General features: G+C 38.3%; 1 protein-coding gene across 1 annotated transcript in view; it reads left to right on the forward strand.

The window, feature by feature from the left end:
- Positions 1-1484: 1484 nt before the first annotated feature.
- The window catches only part of ZNF782 (zinc finger protein 782), a 60635-nt gene continuing 47473 nt past the window's right edge, over positions 1485-14646 (forward strand). Inside the window, exons 1-3 of the mRNA XM_041742743.1 lie at positions 1485-1639; positions 3746-3801; positions 9191-9317. Of these exons, the coding sequence (XP_041598677.1) occupies positions 1549-1639; positions 3746-3801; positions 9191-9317 (274 nt within the window). The 5' untranslated portion in view covers positions 1485-1548. The remainder of the gene's footprint in view (positions 1640-3745; positions 3802-9190; positions 9318-14646) is intronic.

Genomic DNA, 14646 nt, shown 5'->3' on the forward strand with positions numbered 1-14646 from the left:
GTTTTCTATGTAGAGTATCATGTCATCGGTGAAGAGGGAGAGTTTGACTTCTTCTTTGTCAATTTGAATGCCTCTTATGTCTTTTTGTTGTCTGATTGCTGAGGCTAGGACCTCTAGTACTATGTTGAATAGCAGTGGTGAGAGTGGACATCCCTGTCTTGTTCCCGATCTTAGGGGAAAGGCTCCCAGTGTTTCCCCATTGAGAATATTTGCTGTGGGCTTTTCGTAGATGGCTTTTAAGATGCTGAGGAGTGTTCCCTCTATCCTTACACTCTGAAGAGTTTTGATCAGGAATAAATGCTGTATTTTGTCAAATGCTTTCTCTGCATCTTTTGAGAGGATCATATGGTTCTTGTTTTTTCTCTTGTTGATATGATCGGGATAGGGAATTTAATCTTCTATCTGAGGTTGTTATCCCAGCATCTTGATATATGTTTCTTTTTTAAAAAAAAACTTTTTTTATTTATTCACTCATGAGAGATAAAGAAAGAGAGGCAGAGACATAGGCAGAGGGAGACGCGGGCTCCTTGCAGGGAGTTTGATGTGGGACTCGATCCTAGGACCCCAGGTATCATGTTCTGAGCCAAAGTCAGATGCTCAATCACTGAGTCACCCAGGCGTCCCAAGATAAATGTGTCTTAAATAAACATATGTAGTGACTACTTTCCCTCTATTAGTGATCTTTATGCTAAAGTAAATTATTATTGATTTAATATAGTTTGACCAGCATTTTTGTGCTTTTCTTTGTCATTCCTTGAAGAATGACAAAGAATTATAAATGTTAGCAAAAAAGCAAATTTGTCGTTATGCACATGGAAATATAAGATAATTAATACAAAAATTTGTTGAAAAAGAGAATTCATCAAAAAACATCCTATATACATCTACACCTGCAGCACCCGTGTTGACTCCACACTGGACTCCAAGGGCACCAGGACAGAGCCTCAGAGATTGGTCAGTCCTGTGGCTTGGACAGGGTGGAAGTCTCAGGTTGAAAAATTGTAAGATTACAGGTTTACAGCTTTATTATTTGAATCCTAAATACCTCAGTTGTCATAACATTTCTTTTTTAGCAAAATCAATTTTCCTACATAACTTCAAAGCTTTTTTTTTCACACTTCACCTACTTAACCGTAATTTTAGTATTTTTAGTATCCCATCCATATTCAAGTTTTCCCATTGTTTACAAATAACCTAAGGGAGAAAATGCTATTTCAATACGGAGCCAAGAGAGGGGCGCTCTTTGTATTTGGCAGAAGAGTTCAAGTTTCATCCTCAACCTGTTCTGGCTCAGATGGGCGGGAGACTCTCAAGAACAGCAGCCTCCAGCTTTCTAAAACGCGGCAATGCCGAAAGAGTGACTTCAAACGTTGCTGCGGAGGTCTATGGGAAATGTAGTCCTGCATCCTTAGGCCTCACTGCGGGGCACTCTGGGAACGGGCTTCTGGGCTCCTTCTCGCGAGCGCAGTCGTAGCCCCGCCTCCTCATTCGTCCGCTCTGGACTGCGGGAAAGCGGTCTTGGAGCCCGAAGGTCTCGGGAGGAGAAGGATGCGCGCCTGCGGTGAGAGTGCTGCGGAACCTCCTCTGAGGGCGCGCTGGTGTCTGGGGATGGGAGCGGGAAGTCTCTGGGACATCTCCGGTAGGCGCCCGGCCGGCCCTCGGCCAACAGGAGGCTGGTGGGGGTGTCAGGGGAGGCAGGGGAAGAGCCTCGGGCTTCCGGCGGGCCGCGGGGCTGAGCCCGTCTTGAGCAGGTGCTGGGTGCAGGCCTGGGTGTGTGCGGACAGTATGCGTGGACACGCCTGCAGCCCGACTTAGTGGCGGTGGGAGGGAACGTACGTTTACAGCGCTGATGGCGACCATGCGTCTGCGGTGAGAGCCTGAGTTCGGGAGCCAGGAAAGGCCGGGGAAATTCCAGCAGAGGCGATAGGAGGAAACCGGGTGAGAGTCAGCTTTCTCATCTCAAAACCGTATTAATATGACTGTTCCATGGGCTTGTTTGAACTTCTAAGTCCTTACTTGTAAAGTATTTAGACAATTGCCGGGCACTAGCCCTGAGTTATCATTAAAAGACACCGTTCTTTTCGTTGGGTGATCTAACATAACCTCACGACCACTTAAAAAACAAACAAACAAAATAAAAAAAATAATAAAACAACCGAGGCTCAGGTTGGGGGAACAATACATCCAGGTCACAAGCTAGCAGTGAGGGAGTCTGGATTCAAGGGCAGATGTGCTTTACTTCCAGCCTCAGGCATTGTCTAACCATCACGGCTGCCTAAAACTAGCAATTCAGAGCCTTCAGAGCACTTAGTAAGTGTAGCCTAACCCCAGGTCCCCAAGAATATAAAAGAAGATGAATGTAGATGGGATCTGACCATATGTCAGATATCAGATATATTCTGATGTTTTAATGTCTCTTCAGGTCCCTTGGGTCAGACACAGGTTCCTGGCCCCTTCTGTATTATCAGGCTGTCTATTAAGTCTGATATTATAATGAATTCCAAGAGTCATGGTTTTGCCACTAAAATGAATTATTTCTTAGGTGCGTGTCCCAATTACCTTGAAACAAAGCAAGCCTCTAGAGGTAGGTAGGAAGCAGGGGACCTCTGTGACTAGGAGTCTTACGTGGAAGAGAGCACTCCTCTGACCTCTCTCCAGAGCTTCAGAGAAGAGACAGAAGGGCCCAAAAAAGAGCAGATCATAGGTTTGCAAGATCAGAAGCAGTTCCTGATACCCTTGCCCAGAATAAGCTAGATTTAGTGGTCACATCACCTTCAGAAGCCACCTCACTATGTGATAGGGGAATTGGGGCCAGCCTTGAGAAGAGTGAAATGAGCTAGGGTGGTCCAGGGGCAGGCTGCTCAGGAAAGGCCACTCTTGGAGAGCTTGTGAGGGTGAGGTGGGAAGTAAGGGATAACCAGGCAGAGGGAGGAGATTCTGTCTCCACTCCCCTTAAATGGCCCCCATGCTACAGAGGTTGCACTGCTGTTCCAATTGTCCATCACCACATGTGACACTAGTGACATTATTGTGACCTCACAGGATCCCAGAATGCTGATAAGGAAAGTGTTTTCCAAAGTCATCTACTTCTCTTTTGAAAGCTTTAAGATATTGAACCTGAAAGATTCAGTGACTTACTGGGGAAAACCTAGTTGGTTTGTGAGAGAGTCAGGAGGAAAAGAGTGTAGCTTACTCTGTCACAAGTAAGTCACCAAAAGCATCTTATCAAAGGGGACTTTTGAAAAATACATCACAGCTGAAACAATAAAAAATTCCTGTCTTGAAGCATCTCATTTTTTTTTTTTTTAACTAGGCTTGCCATGATTTCTATACCAGGGATTAAATATTACTGAGAAAAATATGCAAATGATGCATGCTGAGAGTACTTGTCTGCTAAGTTAATTTTACTGAAAGAATAGTGTCTCATCCTTTGGTGTACTCTAATTCAAATAATCTTCTGTTGTTTTGTGTTTAGTCAGAAGGACACATGTATTATTATTAAATCAGTCAAAATTTTAATGTTTGCTCACTAAAAAACTGCAGATTTAAGCCCATGATCATTTCAGAGTTACATAAAGACAGGTGGTACTGCCTGTACATGATTCTTCTCATTCCTTTTCAAAGTCCAGAGGGCCCCATGCCCATGGGGAGGATTATGCTCTACTGGGGTACTGAATTTGGGGAGGTGAATGTAAGAGCTATTAGGACAGATCTGGTGACCCCTGTCTTCTTTCTGTTCCCTCAGCTGCACCACAGGTCTCTACATTCTCCCAAGATCCACAGAAAATGAACACACCTCAGGTGAGCTCTTCATTTATTCCCCACTTTGTATTGGAATGGATTTATGAGATTTAGAAGGATACATGCATTAAATGGAAAAGGAGAAATAGAAACCTCATTCTTGAGCAAAAATATGCACTGTTTGACTATCAGCCGTGGTTTGTTTTCAGCTTTTGGTAGGTAACCATGGTTAGAGTAGGGTTAAGTTCCCTCCATATACCAGGTTGCTAAAATTTCATGTTAGTCATGAATGTGCATTGAATTATTGATTGCCTCTGGTGTATGTATTGGAATAAAACTAGAGCTTATTTCTTTCATCTGTGAATACTGTAAATAGTGTAACATATTTTCTAATATTAATTTAAATTCCTGTAAAGACCCTAGTTGCTAACAAGTGTGGTTAATTGCTTCTTAAATATTTTCCTCAGGCCTTTTGCTAATACTATATTCAGTGCTTTTATTTCTGTATCCACAAGTTGGATCAGACTATACTTTCTTGTTTCTCTGTCCAATTATGGTAGTATGGTCATAGTCTCATGAAAGGAAACAGAGAACTTTTCTGCTCCTTTTCTAGGAATTTAGATGAGAAAATTGTAATGCTTGAGGATTTTTGTGAAATTACATATAGATTTGGACTTTTAGAAGGCATTTTGTATGAAGACTTTGGTTGTTGATTTATTAGTCATAAGCTTATATTGGATTTGTATTTTTTTTTCTGGATTTATTTATTTATTTTAGAAAGAGAAAGCATGGGGTGGGGAGGAGCATTGGGAGAGGGGGGGAGAGAGATAGAATCTCAAGCAGACTCCCTGCTGAGCACAGAGCCCAATGCAGGACTCAATCCCACAACACAGATTATCACCTGAGCTGAAATTAAGAGTTGGATGCTTAACTGACTAAGTTACCCAGGTACTCATGTACTTTTTCTTAATATAACTTCTGACATTACATTTTCATTAAAAAATTATTCATTTTTATTTACATTTTTAAATGTACTTTCATGAGCTTGTTAATAGCATTTTTTGAGGATTTCAAGGTGTTTATCTGTTCTATCAGTAGTTCCTTTTTTGATCAGCTTAATTTTATTTTGGCATAAAGGCTGCTAATCAGAAAAAAACAAAATATGTTCCAGTTGTCTCAATCTGAAACCTAAAATTTCAGGGTCTGAAGGTCTTAATATTCTGTAGGCTCTGGGCAGTAGACTCCAAATATTGGGAATTGACTGACATATACTTGTCATATTTGTACTCTCTACCTTTGCATACCCACCTGTCAGCACTATTTGTTGGCAAAAGTATACTTTGTCCATTGAATTTCCTTGGCATCTCTGTGGGAAACCAATTAGTATGTATGTAGGGTCTGTTTCTGGACTCTGTTCACTTCTGATCCTCGTTGTTAATGCATTTGCTAATACCACAGTATCTTAATGTATGTCTCTTTACAGTAGCCCTTTTTTTTTTTTTTTAAGATTTTATTTATTTGAGAGGCAGAGTACCCAGAAACAGTGGGGAGGGGCAAATGGAGGGGGAGAAGCAGACTGTCTGCTGACCAGGGAACCCACATGGGGCTCCATCCCAGGATCCTGGGATCAGGACCAAAGCTGAAGGCAGATGCCCAACCGTCCATCTGAGCTACCAAGGTGCCATACTTTACAGTAATTCTTGAAATCAGACAATGCGAGTCTTCCAACTTTGTTCTTTTTAAAAACTGTTTTGGATATTGTAGGTCCTTTGCTTCTTTATAGAAAGTTTTGAAAATCCTCTTGTCTGTCTCAAAAAAGCCTGCTGAGATTTTGCTTGCACTGAATCCATAGAATCCTGTGGTGCAGGGATCAGGTTGGTCAGAGTTAACATCTTGATCATAATGAGTCTTCCAATTCATGAATACAGTATCTATCTTCATTCGCTTAGGTGATATGGAGGACTTTAAGGGTATTTTTATCCTTTTGTGTTAAAAAGATAGTTTTTACTACAGTTTACAAAAATAACACTGTCTGCTGTCTGAAAATAGACTCTAGACTAGAAGCAGGAACAATATAGGAGCTTATTTCTATAATCCTAGCAAGAAAGGATGATCGTAACGGTGTTAGTTATTTTGAAGTGATAAAACTGTGGATGTAATTTAAGGTAGAGCCAACAGTCTGAGAATGTGTGTTTCTTTTCCACAACTTTGCAAACAGAGTGCTGTCAAATTCTGAATTTTTACCAATGTGGTTAAAATAATCTGTTAAGTTTTATAAGCTTTTCTCATAAGTGATATGTGGAACATCTTTTTTTGTTTGTAATAACCTATATTTCTTTTTTTTTAATAAATTAATTTTTATGGGTGTTCAATTTACCAACTTACAGAATAACACCCAGTGCTCATTCCGTCAAGTGTCCCCCTCAGTGCCCGTCACCCATTCCCCCCCCACCCCCCTCCCGCCTCCCCTTCCACCACCCTTAGTTCGTTTCCCCGAGTTAGGAGTCTTTATGTTCTGTCTCCCTTTCTGATATTTCCCACACATTTCTTCTCCCTTCCTTTATATTCCCTTTCACTATTATTTATATTCCCCAAATGAATGAGAACATACACTGTTTGTCCTTCTCCGATTGACTTACTGCACTCAGCATAATACTCTCCAGTTCCATCCACGTCGAAGCAAATGGTGGGTATTTGTCGTTTCTAATGGCTGAGTAATATTCCATTGGATACATAAACCACATCTTCTTTATCCATTCATCTTTCGATGGACACCGAGGCTCCTTCCACAGTTTGGCTATTGTGGCCATTGCTGCTAGAAACATCGGGGTGCAGGTGTCTTGGCGTTTCATTGCATCTGAATCTTTGGGGTAAATCCCCAACAGTGCAATTGCTGGGTCGTAGGGCAGGTCTATTTTTAACTCGGGACTTCATCAAGATAAGAAGCTTTTGCACAGCAAAGGATACAGTCAACAAATCTAAAAGACAGCCTACAGAATGGGAGAAGATATTTGCAAATGACATATCAGATAAAGGGCTAGTTTCCAAAATCTATAAAGAACTTATTAAACTCAACACCAAAGAAACAAACAATCCAATCATGAAATGGGCAAAAGACATGAAGAGAAATCTCACAGAGGAAGACATGGACATGGCCAACAGGCACATGAGAAAATGCTCTGCATCACTTGCCATCAGGGAAATACAAATCAAAACCACAATGAGATACCACCTCACACCAGTGAGAATGGGGAAAATTAACAAGGCAGGAAACAACAAATGTTGGAGAGGATGCGGAGAAAAGGGAACCCTCTTACACTAGTTGGTGGGAATGTGAACTGGTGCAGCCACTCTGGAAAACTGTGTGGAGGTTCCTCAAAGACCTATATTTCTTTTTTGTTGAACTATTTATCCCTTACCTGTTTTCCTATTGATGTGCTGATTTTAATTACTGTATCCACTATATTGTTATTGCCCTTTTCCTGTGATATAAATTGCACAATTTCCCTGAAGTTTTTTGTAATTTTGACTTGCTCATGATTTTTTTTTTTGATTGTAAAAGCATTTGATTTTTGTGTCAAATCTAGCAGTTTTTTCATTAACATTCCTGGATTTTCAGTCCTAATTGGGCATTTCCCACTCTAATATTGTAAAGTAATTGTTCTGTGTGATCTTCTGGAATTTGATCTTATTTTTTTTTTAATTTAGATCTTGAATATATTTTAATTTTTGTGCTGCTCTGTGGTATAAGATATTTCTTTTCCCAGATGGCCAGCTAGTTACCCCGTGACATTTTTGTGTCCATACGTTCCTTATGCATTTGAATGTCACCTATATTCAAATAGGAAATGTATTTTGTTAATCATTCTTCCTATTACACACGTGGTTCTAGGTCCTGTTCAGTTTAAGCTAGGATGTCTTTTCAGGCTCTCATCACTTCCCTGCTCCTTCTGCTCACTTCTGTGTTTGTGTTAGATTGTGGCCAACATTGTCCTTTTTGCTTATCTAATACTGTTTTATCCTCTATCTTCCAGAATTTGTTCAAATTTTGGGGCCTTCTGCTGGGATATTTCTCAGTATTCCCCTTTTGTCGAACTTTGATAGTAGGTTTTGTATTTTACCTGAGTGTGTTTTCTGAGGCAGGGAAATAAATGTGTATGTTCCATCTATTCCCTTAAACTACAGGAATCATACTTTTAATTCTGTCTTCTCTTAATTTATAGTACTGTAATCTTTCCAGTTTTTCTTTCTACTATTCCAGAATTCTTTCTCAGCCTTCATGTACTTTCTTTTTCTACCTACCTCTTAAATTTTACTCTTCCCTTGAATTCTCTACTTGGTCCTTTTCTCTCCTGTTTCTGTCATTTTTGAGCTGTCCCTTTTTCTCAAATGACTTCAGTTAGCCATCTTAATAACTGGTATCTCCTAGATCCTTATTTTCATTTTGGACCCTGGCCCCAGATCATGCAATCAACAATGAATTAAATAATTCCATCTCTATTTTCCACAGATATTTTGAAGAACATCTACCTCATGATGACCCAACCTCTGACTGTTATTTATTCTTCCAATCTTTACATATGACATCCGTATCTACCCAGTTGCTTTTGCAGCATTTCTGTATATAGCTGCACAGGAAAATAATGACCAGATTTTGTTCCTGTAAAAGATTAGTTTCCCCTTCTTTATCTTGGCCTTAATGTAAGTCATCTCTTAAATTGGTCTTTTGTTTTGCTACTTAAAACTTTCCACCTTTCATATGGAGCAATAGTTCCTAACTAGAGTTGATTTTGCTCCCCGGGAGACATTTGGCAACGTTTGGAGATATTTTTGGTAGTCACAACTGGGATTATTGCTGGCATCTAATCAGTAGGAGACAGGGATATTGATAAACATCCTGAAGTACACAGGACAGTCTTCCACAAAAATAGCATTATCCATAGTGTCAGTAGTGCCAAGTTGAAAAAATCCTGTTCTAAAGCATTGCTCCTGAAATATGAATCTGGTAGTATGTAAATACTTCCCCAGTCTTACATGTATCTCTTCATTAGTTTTCTGTTACCCCAGCAGAGATCTCCAGATTGATACTGTATACTGTACAGAGTGCTCAGCATAATCTGTTGGTGTGTGGGAAATGTATGCAGGAATCCTATTTATAATAACCTTACCTAAAAAAATAAGGCCCTAAGTTTTCTTATTATATTAAGTGACAATATATGTGTATAAATTAGAAGTAAATATAAATAAATCAGAATATGAGTTTTGTTTTTTTTAACTAATCGTGTACATATCCCCAACGTGTAAGACAGAGTTAGGACCGTGATAGTCATCCTTTATAGTATTTTGTTTTAAACTCTAAATACTAAACATAGTAACACTTAGTTTCCAAAAATATTTTTCCATGTCCCTGATTCTGGCCCTCAGATTGATCACAATTGTGCTGTTACAGGCATCAGTGTCTTTCAAGGATGTGACTGTGGAATTTACCCAGGAGGAGTGGCGGCAGATGGACTCTGCTCAGAGGACCCTGTACAGAGATGTGATGCTGGAGAATTACAGCCACCTCGTCTCAGTGGGTGAGCAGACCTTACTATGTGACTCCCTTTTGACTGCATGTTCTAGTTTTTCTTTTTTCTTTTTAAAATGTTAATCACTTTTGTTGAGGTGTCTTTAACAGATAATAACATTTAGGACTTTTCAGTGTACAAGTCAGTGAATTTTGAAAAATTATATAGTATATTTTCATCGTCAAACTCATAATTTGGAATGTTTCCATCACCCCTAAAAGATTCTTGTACCCCTTTGCAGTGAGTCCCCTACGTCCATCCCTAACTCTCAGACCCTCAGCTATGTCACTGACATGCTTTCTAATGTAAGCACTTTGCCTTTTCTCAAATTTTATATCAGTGGAATCATAAAGTATATACTCTATTCTGTCTGGCTTCTTTCACTTAGCATAAATGCTTTTGAGACTCATGGACATGTGTGTCATTCTTTCAGTTGATAGATACGTGGGTTTTTTTCCGGTTTGGGGCTATTATGAATAAAACTATGAATGATCTATATAAGTCTTTGTATCAACATGTTTTCATTCCTTGTGTAAATACTGAGGAGTGGGTTTGCTGGGTCTTCTGGTAGGCTTATATATAACTTCATAAGACATTGCCAGATGTTTCCAAGTTGGCTCTACTGTTTTTCATGCCTATTAGCAATGTCTGAAGATTCTCATGTTCTTAGGTTACCAACATTTAGTTTGGTAAGTCTTACTATTTTTAACCATTCTAGTTAGTATCACTTATATCATAATGACATTTTAACTTGTGTTTCCCTTATGACTAACAGTATGAAACCTCTTTTCATGTGCTTTTTTACCAGTAATAATCTTCTTTAATGAAGTGATCACATTTTCAGCTCCATTTTTAGCTTAGTTTTTTGTTTTTTTTTCATCTTCTCAGAAGTTCAGACCTTTGTCTAATATATGTTTTGCAAACTTTGTCTTGCCTTTTTTTTTTTAAGATTTTATTTATTTATTCATGAGAGACACACAGAGAGAGAGAGAGAGAGAGAGGCAGAGACACAGGCAGAGGGAGAAGCAGGCTCCATGCAGGAAGCCCAACGTGGGACTCGATCCGGTTTCCAGGATCACACCCTGGGCTGAAGGCGGTGCTAAACCGCTGGGCCAGCCACTGGGGCTGCCCTTGTCTTACCTTTTTAAGAAAAAAATATTTTCCAATTATTTTACATATAGTTTTGAAGAAACTTTATATGATAGTAATGGCACAGTTTTATTCTTCAGAAGTTTCCTCTAATGCTTATATCTTACATAACTATACTATATCAATGCCAGGAAATAGACATTGATACAGTGTTTATGAATAGCTGTAGCCATTTTATATCATGTGGAAATTCATGTAAACACCACAACAATGAAGATACAGAACTGTCTTATCATCCTAAAGATTTCTTTCATGCCACCTCTATAATCATACCCATCCCCTCTCCCACACCATCCCTAATCTCTACCAGCTACTAATACACTCTTCATCTACCTGGTATTCTGCTGTATGAATATAACATTTTTTTTTAAGATTTATTTTTATTTATTTATGATAGACATAGAGAGAGAGGCAGAGACACAGGCAGAGGGAGAAGCAGGCTCCACAGCGGGAGCCCGATGCGGGACTTGATCCCGGGACTCCAGGATCGCGCCCTGGGCCAAAGGCAGGTGTGAAACCACTGAGCCACCCAGGGATCCCCTAATATATAACATTTATTTAGGCGTTCACCTGTTGAAAAACATTTTTAGTCATTTGAATTTTTTTTAGTATTTTAGTTGTTTCTAATTAGAGGCTATTATAAATAAAGCTGCTGTAAACATTCCTGTTCAAGTTTTTGCATGAACATAAATTATTTTTCTCTGGGATAAATGCCTACTATGATTGGGTTTGTATGGTAAATATATGTTTCAGTCTTTAAGAAACTGTCAAACTAGGACTCCTGGGTAGCTCAGTGGTTGAGCATCTGCCTTTGGCTCAGGTCATGATCCCAGGGACTGGGGATCAAGTCCCATATCGAGCTTCCCGCCGGGAACCTGCTTCTCCCCTTCTCCCTCTACCTGTGTGTCTGCCTCTCTCTCTGTCTCTCTCATGAATAAATAAAATCTTTAAAAAAAAAAAAGAAAAGAAAAGAAAAGAAACTGCCGAACTGTTTTTCAGAATGGCTTACCACCATTTTGCATTTCCACCAGCAGTGTATGAGAAATCCAGTTACTCCCTATTTTTCTTAGTATTTGGTATCATCACTATTTTTTGTTAGCGGTTGTAATGGGTATATAATGGTAGCCCATCATGGTCTTAATCTGCATTTCCTTAATGGCTAGTGATATTAAATATTCCTAATGTTCCTATGCCATCTATATATCCTTAGGAAAATATCTGTTTATGGCTTTTGTGCATTTTTTCCATCTTTATTGATATATAATTACAAAAATTATATATCTTAGGTATACAATTTGATGTTTTGATAGATGTACACATTGTGTGTGAATCAATTGCCACAATTAAGTTAATTAACATATCCATGACCTGACCTAGTTACCTTTGTTTTCTTTGTGATGAGAACACTTAAAAATCTGCCCTCTTGGCAAATTTCTAGTAAACAATTCAGTATTATTAACTCAGATTACATTAGATCTCCTAACTTACTCATCTTGCATAACTGAACTTTGCACCCCTTGATCAACATCTCCCCATTCCCCATCTTCCAGCCCCTGACAACCACCATTCTACTTTTATTTTCTAGGAGTTCGAATGTTTTAGGTCCAGTGAGATCAATATTTGTCTTTCTATATGTGGTTTATTTCATTCAGCATAATGCCTTTAAGATTTATCCATGTTGGACAAATTTCCTTCCCCTTTTTTGGCTGAATAATGTGTTTGTGTGTGTGTGTGTACACACATCTTTATTCATTTATCCATCAACAGACATTTAGATTATGTCTTGGCTATTGTGAATAAAGCAGCAAAGAACATGGGAATGCAGATATCTTTTTGAGATCCTGATTTCATTTCCTTTGGATATATCCAGAAATGGAATCCAGAAATAGAATCCAGAAATGGAATTGCTGAATTATAGAGTAATTCTACTTTTTTTAAAGATTTTATTTTTTTTTTTTTAATTTTTATTTATTTATGATAGTCACAGAGAGATAGGCAGAGACACAGGCAGAGGGAGAAGCAGGCTCCATGCACCGGGAGCCCGACGTGGGATTCGATCCCGGGTCTCCAGGATCGCGCCCTGGGCCAAAGGCAGGCGCCAAACCGCTGCGCCACCCAGGGATCCCCTAAAGATTTTATTTTTAAATAATCTCTACACCCAGCATGGGGCTTGAATTTACAACCTGGAGATCGAGTCACATACTTCACCAACTGAGACAGCCAGGCACCCCAGGGTAGTTCTCTTTTTAGCTTTTTGAGGAACCACCTTACTATTTTCCATAAGGGCTGTCCCAATTTACATCCCCACCAGTAGTGCCGAAGGGTTATGTTTTCTCCATATCCAACAGGTGTTATCTTTTGTCTTTTTGATAATCACTATTTTCTAACAGGTGTGAAGTGATATATCATTGTGGTTTTGATTTGCATTTCACTAATGTTTAGTGATGTGGAGCACATTTTCATTAACTTGTTTATATGCATAGCTGCTTTTGATATATGTCAGCTCAGGTGCTTTTCCCATTATTTTAATCTGATTATTTGTTGTTTTGTTTTTTGCTATTGAGCTGTGTGACTTTGTGACTTCTTTGTATATTTTGATTTATTCATTACTTTTTGAATATTTTCTACCATTCCATAGGTTGCCTTTGCACTCTTGTTTCCTTTGCTGTCCAGAGGCTTTATAGTTTGATGTAGTCTCACTTCTCTAATTTTGCTTTGGTTGCTTGTGCTTTTGGTATCATATCCAATAAACCATTGCCAACACTGATGCCAAGGAGCCATCTCCCTATGTTTTCTTCTAGGAATTTTATGATTTTTCAGTCTTATGCTTAAGTCTTTAATCCATTTTGAGTTGATTTTTGTATGTAGTTTGAAATAACAGCCCAGTTTCATTCTTCTGCATGTGGATATCCAGTTTTCCCAACACCATTTATTGAACAAACTGTTCTATTTCCATCGCATATTCTTTGCACCATTAAGTCAACTCTATATGTATGAATATATTTCTGGGCCTCTGTACTAATCCATTGGTCTATATGCCTGTTTTCATGCCAGTACCATAATGTTTTTATTACTATAGCTTTGTATAATATATTTTGAAGTCCGGTAGTGTGATGCCTCTAACATTGTTCTTTCTCAAGATTGCTTTGGCTATCCAGGGTCTTTTGTTGTTTAATATGAATTTTTGGATTTTTTTCTACTTCTGTAAAGAATACCATTGGGATTTGAATAAGAATTGCATTAAATCTGTAGATCACTTTGGGTAGTATAGACATTTTAACAGTATTAATTCTCCAATCCATGGGATGTCTTTCCATTTGTCTGTATCCTCTTTAAATTTTTTTATTGATGTTTTGTAATCTTTAGTATACAAGTCTTTCAGTTCTTTGGTTAAATTTATTCCTAAGTACTTTTAAATTTTCTTTTCAGATAATTCATTGTTAGTATATAGAAACTGTGTTGACTTTACATACTCTAACTTTACTGAATTTATTAATTTTAACATTTCTTTTTTGTCTTTAGTGTTTTCTACATAGAGAATTGTGTTGTCTGCAGACAGATAATTTTACTTCTTCCCTTCAGGTTGAGATGCATTTTATTTCTTACCTAATTGCACTGGATAAGGTTTCCAATACTATATTGAATAGAATTGGTGAGAGTGGGCATACTTGCCTTGTGCTGGATCTTAGAGGGAAAACATAGTATTCCCCCATTGATTATGGTGTTTACTGTGGGCTTTTCATATATGCTTTATTGTATTGAGCATAATTGATATATTTAGATCTGTTTTGTTGAGAATTTTAATCATGAATGAATGTTTACAAATGAAACTTTGTGAAATGATTTTTCTTTGTTTTTTGGTATGATCACATGGGGTTTTTTTTCCTATCATTTCTTTATGTGTTGTATCACATAAATAGATTTGCATATAAACAACCTTGCATCCTAGGGATAAATCTCACTTGTTCATGATATATGATCCCTTTAAATATGCTGTTAAATTCAGTTTGCTAGTCTTTTGAGAATTTTTTAAATCTATGTTCATCAGGGATATTAGCTTGTAGTTTTCTTTTCTTGTGATGTCTTTCTCTGGTTTTAGAATCAAGGTGATGGTGGCCTCACAAAATGAATTTGGAAATGTTCTTTGTTCCATTTTTTGAAAAGGCTGAAGAAAGATTGGTATTCCTTA

The sequence above is a fragment of the Vulpes lagopus genome, chromosome 2 (genome assembly GCF_018345385.1).
Source record: "Vulpes lagopus strain Blue_001 chromosome 2, ASM1834538v1, whole genome shotgun sequence".
NCBI classification, from domain to species: domain Eukaryota; kingdom Metazoa; phylum Chordata; class Mammalia; order Carnivora; family Canidae; genus Vulpes; species Vulpes lagopus.